A 9,284-nucleotide genomic window follows, 5' to 3' on the forward strand; every position below is an offset into this window, starting at 1 on the left:
CTTGATTTTCTTCATTTTTAAGCTTTGAGATGTCATTTAACACTTATTCCAACATGAATGAAGTGTCTCCAACTCATTTCCACCTCCACATCCATCAGATCATGTACAGTTGACCACAGTTGACTTTTCATCTGATAGATGAATTTGGCAATGCACAGATCAATTTAAGCCCCAATCTTCAACTGAAATGCCTCAAGCATGAAACCCTAGCTTCAATAATCACAATATAACCATAGAATGATCCTCAAAACCATCATAAACCCCATCTCCTGATCCAGCCCTGATTGGCCCAATACAACTGATTAGGGTTGACCAGTGGTCAAAACCCTAATCTCAAAGAATTTTCTTCAATCTTCTGATGACACCCAATCATGATGATGATGATGTATCAATTCAAACAAGATGAAGACCAATATCCTTGGAAATCATGAAACCCTAATTCACAGTCCAATCCTCAGATGGCCCATGATCAGTCATTAAACCCTAGGCTTGCCTTTGACTTCCTCATCTTCTGATCAAGACTTGAGAGGATAGCTTGCACAATGTAACCACATGATATGCAATATGAAATGCCTAATGACCTAAAATGAAATGCAAATATGTTAATGCTAGTCCCAAGAGAGGAGGGCAAATTTTGAGGTGTTACAACAGTCTAATGTACGACCAAGTTAGACCGTCAAGTCTTCGGATTCTGCCCAGATACAGTCTAATGTACGACCAAGTTAGACCAGATTCTGCTCAGTGACAGTCTAATGTACGACCAAGTTAGACCGTTAAGTCCTCGGATTCTGCCCGAATACAGTCTAATGTACGACCAAGTTAGACCTTCATCTCCTCAGATGCTACCTAGTGACAGATACATTTCTGAATTGTAGTCTAGCGTACGACTACCCCCCATTTTATCATCAAATTCAGCCTAATGGACGGCTCATTCTGCTCAGATACAGTCTAATGTACGACCCAGTTAGATCTTCATCTCCTCAGATGCTACCTAGTGTACGGTACATTTCTGAAGTGTAGTCTAGCACACGACTACACCCTTTCATCATCAGACACAGCCTAACGGACGACTCATCCTACAACTCCAATACGGTCTAGCATAAGACCCATTTGGATCTTCAACTCAGATACGATCTAGCATACGATCCGGTCTGATCTTCCATCCCCAGTGAAATCACCCGTTTAATGGAGGCTCATTCCGCAACTTGGATAAGACCTAGTGTACGATCCATTCTGATCTTTCCTCCCCAGCAAGGTCATCCGCCTAATGAACAACTCACTCTGGTATTCAGATACGGTCTAACGTGTGATCCATTCTGATTCTTTATCCCCAGCAGCGTATAACACACTCTGACTCCCCGGCGAAGTCGACAGCATAATGGAGGACTCACTATACGGTATAACATACGACCCGGTATGACACCCACGTCTTCAGATATCGTCTAATGAACGACGCACCCTGAAGTTCTCATCATCAAATTCCCTGGATGGCATCTTTAAGCCCATCTCCATCAAGACTAGCTCCTGATTGACAAGCGCAAATTTTTGGGCATTTTAGTGTTCAATAATCTTCCACCTCCAGACCACGAATGGCGTACATACCATTCTGACTCTCTCGGTTCAAGAATATTGAACAGGGGCAGCTGTCATACCCCAAAATTTGCCCATTAATATTTCAAGGCATTTTTCAGGGCACTCCGACTCGTTTTTTATGACACTGATCTTAAAGGAACGAAGGCCCAGCTCACGAATGACCCGAACTGGCCTGTTCGCTACACGCTCGCCTAGTGATAACATGAAATTATGTCATATTTTAGGACTTAATTCAATTAAATTTTATCATTATTTATTTCAGTTCACTTTATATTATTAGATATTACGCGGTATTTTCTTCCTATTTGTCTCAGGTGGCTTATTTGGAAGCACAAGTAAAAATGGAGGAAAAGAGGTGCAAAAAGGAGAGAAAACGAATCAAATAGCAAAGCCCAGCCCAAAGTACAACACCGGTGTTGCACCTGTGACGAGCGTCACAGAGGCTGTGACGAGCGTCACGCCTTGCACACCCCTGTGACGGACGTCACACATGGTGTGACGAACGTCACACCATCCCCCTACTTTTTGGGCGCAAGTAACGCCTCAGAGACTTGAAGAGACGTTGAGGAGTGTTGGGCCCTATATCCACGCCATGCAATTAGCCACGTTGAAGACCTTTTGGCAGCAGGCAGTTACTTAATGACACCAATATAAATAGCCACTTTGAAAACCTAAAGGGGGGGGGGGAAGCTTTTCCACATTTTTTTTCTTTGCCGTTTTCACTTTTGCATATTTTCCTTTCCAGCAGCTTAGGCATTGTTTTTCCTACGAGTTCTACACTATTTCCCTTGCAATTTCCTATTTCCTTTTAGCATTTAGTTAATTCCTTTTCGCACAATAGTTTCTACAACGGAAACTATTGTGTACCTTTTTACCGGATCTAACCTTACGTTAGGATCTAGTTTATTTCCTTCGTTTAATTTGTTGTTTAGTTGAAGAATCCAGGAACAAACCCTACCGGCTTGTGGTGGAGTGTTCAGGACTACTGTTTAACTTATTCCGAGTAACCCTAAAGGAAACCCTGAAGGAAAAGCCGGCGGCACCGCTCAATTCGATCCGATCGGCCAATTCAAGATTGCAATTCAATTGCAAACAGGTTTGCGTTACTATCGCCGTTTTATGTTCCGAATTCACATGTGATACCATAATTGAATGCATAAATATATTTGAGGTTTTGCATGTGGACTTAAGTATGTCTGGATACCTTGAATTGTTGTAATGGATGCCGTTGTTTTTTTTCGCTCTGTTTTGATCTTTGCCCAGCTGACCTGTTTTATCATAACCATGCTCTGTTTACCTGATACTATTACTGCTTTGGTGCAACTCTTGATTGCATCCTGATTGGTATTCTAACCCGTTTGCTGAATTTTGTAAAGGCTCACATATCCCAGGAAAAGATTGTTGTTTAGGTCTTCCACTTTATTTGTGGGATACCCTTGTGAAGAGCTGCCCTAAATTGCTTAATTAATTTTAATGTATTAATTTTAATGTATTATTTTTAATGTATTGATTTTAATGTGGAGATTCATCCTAATTACCTAATTAACTTTAAAATATGACCTTTAAATATGTGATCTTGGACCTCTCTTTTACGATATTTACGGTATTACGGTCATGTCCCGCGAATGTAGGGATACACTTAGCAAAGACCCTTCGATTAAATCATCATAAAATAAATCATAGTCCCTCGGATGTTGCCTTCGAAAATACGATTTTGTCCCTCGATGACCCTTCGGTGTAGCCTACGGTTAAATGATGATCGTCCCTTCGAATGCTAAGGTATCCTTACAACTGTTGCCTTCAATGACCTATCGATGACCCTACGATGACCCTTAAACATCCAAAGGGTAAAATTACCTACTTCTCAATAGTAAGGACAATTTTACCCTCATAAGGATAGGAAATGCCCATAACGACCTTAGGAAGGTATAACTCTCAATTGCTGGATCATAACCTAAAACATTTTCCACCCCTCACACTTTGCAAATCCTAGAAAATCACCACTTGGTATACATTCATGCTAGAATCATTACCAAGTTACATTTTTCTAAACCGTCTTCAAAATCAAACGAGATAAACACTTTGTATACATTCATACGAGAATCATTACAAAGTTAAACTCTCTTTTCGAAACATTTTTTTAACAATTCACGAACACTTTTCAGACAAAAATATAAGTGATCCAGCAATTAAGAGCCCATGGATAACCATGGATACAAAGGGTGCTAACACCTTCCCTTTGTATAATGTACCTCCCGAACCCAAAATCTATTAAGGTCTTTCCTGTTCTTTTCCACCTTTCCTTATTGGATAAAAGAAAAGTCGGTGGCGACTCTTGCTATCCGCGACATTGCGATAAAAAGCAAAACACCCTAAAGTCAGTTCACCGTATGACAGAGTCATTGTTAGGTATGCTAGTTCACATACCCTACTCTTTAATGCCCTTTTCCCAATAACATCTAATGACCTAAATCGTCTCCACAATTCATCCATTGCACAAGTCATATCCACCTCTGATCCATCATCTTCACCTACCTCTAACTCAACTTCCATAGTTAGTTTCCTCCAATGAACATGAACAACATCAATGGGTATCGGTATACCACCTAGTGTGTATCTTCCTAACTCACAAGCACAAGGTAACCCATAAGATGTTCTAAGAGTACAACCACATATTTGCCTATTAGTTCCAACATAATCAACTCTCAATAACTCTTCAGCAATACGTCTCAAAGCAGCTCGAGATACGAAACCACGCAAATAACCATAAAAGGGACTTATGTGCGCGTGCTCAATTTCGTAAAAACTCTTTTGAAAAGAAGCTCTAATGTTTCCCAGTTGTAACCTCAAGTTGTTATTCATGGCTTCCCAACATTTGACCATGTCACCTATACTGTTTCCTAACATCTGCTTTAACTTCCAATGAGCAGACTCAACCCTAAAAATATTGAAAATAACACATAAAAATAATATCACATATAAAAATAACACTTAAAAAATTATAAGACGTACCGATTAGTCGTTGTGTTACCCAAATGTAGCACTCGATTAATCCATGCTCCAACAAATCTATGCCTATGTGGAGTCAACCATGTGTTTTTCACATAATTAATAAATCCACTATAATCAACACATGCTTGCTCAAGTTGATGCAACCGTTGACCATACGCAACCTCATCACTAGCCTAAACAACTTCCATCCATAATGTGTCTATCGTCTTTTGCAGGTCATTCACCACATGTTGTTTGCATTTGGCACCAACGTTTTTGTTAATGTGAAATCTACATAGCAAATTAATCGACCCGGAAAACACAATTTCAATTGCTTTCATCAAAGCAAGATCTCTATCTGTCAAAATCACTTGTGGACACATGTCTTTCTTCACAAACAACTCTTTTAGTTTCGCCAATACCCAGCAAAAATTCTTTGTCTGCTCAGACTCCATATTCGCAAATGCAACAGCAAAAGTCAACTCGGTCGATGTCATGCCAACAATTTCAAACAAAGGTTGTCTATATTTATTTGTCTTGTAGGTGTTATCCATAACTAACACAATCGGAAAAATATTCAACAACTTAACTGAATCAGGATGTGCCCAAAATATCTCTCTCACCACTTCCGAGTCATCGTTTTTTCTACATCAATAGACATAGCCTGCATCCTCAATAAGCTTAAACAGATGTTGTATCTCACTCCTAGGACCTCTTATCTCTTTTTGTATAACACTCTTATGCTTGTATACTTGCGTAATCCGAGTGACATTCTCAGGATCTCGGTCTTGCAAGGAAAGCAATATGTGTCTATGGGGTACATGTCTCTTTATCAAATCAGCGACATGTTGCTTCTCATCTGTGGTCAACCTACCGATAAACGAATGACCTTCTAATCTATCAGGTAAACCATGATTATGTAACCCACATTTTACATCAATCTTCCAACCAGATTCATCATTCGTCGGAGTCGACCTGATTTTAAATGGGCATCCACATTTCTTGGACGCACTTTGGGTACCACTATCAGTCCTCTTGTGTTTCCCACCTCTATCACAACCAAATATTAATTTGTTACTTCTCTCTCGCTTCCCTGTTTTAGTATTTGAACGACTGATAATAACAGTTACTTTATTATCGATTTCAACCTCTTTAATCCATCTAATAACCTCTTCTCGTGTACCAAATCTTTCAGTCGTTATAAACGCATCAGTAGTATCTACACATATTTGGGGAAGATTTTCCATTTCTGCAAAATAAAAAACAGATTAAAAAAAAACCAAACCGGAACACATCTTGAAAGAGTTCCGGTAAACAAATTTACACAAACCGGAACAGTTCTTCAAAGAGTTCCGGTATGTGTAAATTTGTTTACCGAAACTCTTTCAAGAAGTGTTTCGGTTTGTAACTTCTTTCTGATTGAACCAGAACTCTTTCGTGAAGTCTTCCGGTTCATTGCTTCGTGTGTTCCGGAAGTCATTTTTGAAGTCTTCCGGTTTGGGAAAAATACATACCGGAAGTCTTTTTGCAGGAGTTCCGGTGCAAGGGGTGTGAAACGTGTAATTTCTGAATTTTTCAACTGAATGATAAAAATAAAATGGTAAATTGGTTAAAACCAATTAAGGGTAGAATGAGAATTTTTTAAAAATTGTAGGGGTATGAGGCTAACTATAGGAGTACAAGGTAAAATTTTCTTGTTGTGCTGGAAGCTTCTAGAATTGGGTCCATTTGTCCATTATTATGAGTGGCATTTTCATTACAATAAACTTCCTATATTGCAACAAAATAAGGACATTTTTATGGAATCATTAAAAAAATTCTTATAAAGAATTATTATCAACATAATATTGAACTGGAACATTATTAATACTACTAAAATCGTCTCACATTAAATATATAAATAATATAATATTTTGAACTTTCTATTACTAACTCATTTCCTTAATCTTAGGCATTCTTTTAAATAAAATTATAATCATCAAAATCACAACTCCAATCTAAAAAGTTAATTCCTTAAAGCAAAGTTCGGACACTTCAAAAAAGAAAAAGAAAATAAGGAATTCTTATTAAGTTACAATTTTTTAAAATTAAAAAAAAAATAGTTTGTCCATTGATTTTTCCATGGTAGATTTTATGTCGGAAAAGATGAACTCACTATGAGAATTCCAAAGGGCTCACTCAAGAGAATGTGAGATGGAGGTTAAGACATGTAAAGGGACTCATCAGACACTCTGGGAAAGAGCAGGAAATAGGAGAAGTCTTACCGGGATCTTAGAATTGTTGGGCTAACCCCACTTGGAAGAATTGAAATAACAATGGAAAGTAAACATTAAACTTAATATGGATTTCTTAATGCATCATATGTATTATTAAAGCACAATGTAAAAATATAAAAATGTCCATAAATTTCATAGATTTATCTCCAGACGTATCATGAGTCAATAGAATTTTGATTTAATGAAAAGAATTACTGAGATGTATCTCCAGCCGATACTTGTTCTAAAACGCGCCAGAATTCATTCTCATTACTCACTTCTAAAAACATAACCGTAAATTTTTATCAAATTCTCTCAACTCAAAATTTCTCAAAATCAATCGATCAATTTCAAAGCTTCTTGCATAAACATCAACTACATCAAATAGATCATTCAATACTTAAGTAAACTCACAATTTGTAAGTTTTTTATTTTTGTAAACTTTTTTTTTGAATTTTTGTATAAATTTATAGAAATTGATGATTAGGTTATGAAATAGAAAGTTTTTGCATGATTGATAGTTTATACATAATGAGAACTGTGTTTGATGGTTAAAAATAATGATCAATGCATTATTTTTTGGAGTTTGGTGGTATGCATTACCGCCATTGACGTAGCAAAAAGTTGCAGAAAATTCCGGAGAGGCTTCTCCTGAATTATTCAACGTTTGGATTCTCAAGAACCAGAGATGCATCTCCGTAACTTATATGTCTATTTTTTTTTTTTGCTTTACTTGCTTGTAGTAATTGTATGAACTTGTCTGATTTACTTACATGCATTATAGCTAATAGAGACGACACACTAACACACGAGACGATTGCACAACATGCATCTGTCTGAAGCAACAAAAAAACAGGTTTCTGAGGCTCCGATTCCCTCTAGCCTGGTTCATGCAGAGGCATCGACTTCCGGGTCTCATATATATTCACCTTCTTCTTCTCGTAGGAGAGGAGTGTCTCCTAGTGACTCAGCACTGCCTCTATCTTCCTGTAGGTGATAGGTTTCACCTATTCAGACGCCAGAGGTACCCGAGTCACCGGAGGTATCTAAGGCATCAGTTCCACCCCAGGCACCGGAGGGACCTCATGCTGATGAGTCAATGCAGCCTCACGCTGATGAGGCTGATGAGCCAGTGTCATCTCAAGTTGCTAAGACTGATGAGTCATTTCCACCTCAAGTATTTGGAGGAGGCCCTATAGAGTTTTCACAACTTCCTCTTTACCCGGACCATACTGCCATACATATCTGGGACGGAGAGGTAAAATTAGTTGGATACATTCTTTTTAAATTACGTTTATTATCATATTACAAGTTTCTGACATTGATTTATTTTTATGCAGGACATTGATTCGCTGAAATTCATTAACCATGAGCGAAAGATTAGAGGCTTGCATCAGCCTAATGACGATGGTTTCAGGCACTTTGTCCCTATCTGGGATGAATGACTTATGCACGACCGATTATGTTACGGTGAACCAGGGATGCTTGATTTCATTTATAAAGATATGGCACACTAAGACCTTATTATTTCATCTACCACTTGGTGAGATGTCTATCACACATGACAATAAGTCGTGTCTACTGCATCTTTCGATTAGGGGGAAGATCTTAGATCATGGGAAGATTAGAAAAGATGAGGCACTCGAGTTAATGGTAGACTATCTGGGAGTTAGTCCAGAGGTTGCCTTAAAGGAGATGGAAAAAACTAGAGAGGCTCATGCTAGGTTTGAATTCTTGGAAAAGGTATATATAGATGAGCTCTTTAGAGTAGAGCAGACTATAGGTAATGACGAGCATGTGGGGTTTCATATAGCGTATCCAGGACTTATGTGGATGTCGTCTACCTACGATATTTCGAGGACTTTGAATGGATCCATGAGTACAACTGAGGGACGCTTGTTTGGTCTACTTGAACTCTAGTTTATCCGAGGGCTATAGGTGGAAGACGAAGCAGGTGTAGGCAGCATCACACTTTTGACAGTAATATTTATTGGTCTTTTAATATTTATGTGTCACTTTTGTTACATTTTTGAACCGCCATTATTGATGATTGATGTGTTCCAACACTTTTTGGGCTTGGATCCTCTAACACTTCCTGTGCATCTCCGACTGGTCGTGTGTACCGACCTATATTTAGGACATGCCGCATGCTTCTGCATTTTCTCCACTCAGAGGGAACCAGACGATAGAGCCATTTCGAGTGTATCTTGACCACTTGGTAGTTTATGATATGCACTTTAACAGTTATGTCGATCATTGTGAGACACGGCCATTTGAGACATATTGTTATACTTGAGATGGTTGGCTTGTAGTTCACGTCTGATATTTTCTCATCTGCCTGAGCGCGTCATAAGGTAGTTCGGCTACACCCAGACTATCCAAAATATACATCTAGAGCTACAAGGTTATACAAGCAAATTTTTTCAAAGGAAGTAGCTAAAAGTA

General features: G+C 38.4%; 1 protein-coding gene across 1 annotated transcript; it reads right to left on the reverse strand.

Moving 5' to 3' along the window:
* Positions 1-3,200: 3,200 nt before the first annotated feature.
* LOC127079451 (uncharacterized) lies at positions 3,201-6,064 on the reverse strand. The gene is made up of 3 exons (XM_051019830.1): positions 5,960-6,064; positions 4,606-4,778; positions 3,201-4,531 (listed from the first exon to the last, which is right to left on the reverse strand). Exons 1-3 carry the CDS (start codon positions 6,062-6,064, stop codon positions 3,865-3,867), a joined length of 945 nt encoding a protein of 314 aa, XP_050875787.1. The 3' UTR covers positions 3,201-3,864.
* Between the last annotated feature and the right edge of the window lie 3,220 nt (positions 6,065-9,284).

The sequence above is a fragment of the Lathyrus oleraceus genome, chromosome 5, assembly GCF_024323335.1.
Source record: "Lathyrus oleraceus cultivar Zhongwan6 chromosome 5, CAAS_Psat_ZW6_1.0, whole genome shotgun sequence".
NCBI lineage: Eukaryota > Viridiplantae > Streptophyta > Magnoliopsida > Fabales > Fabaceae > Lathyrus > Lathyrus oleraceus.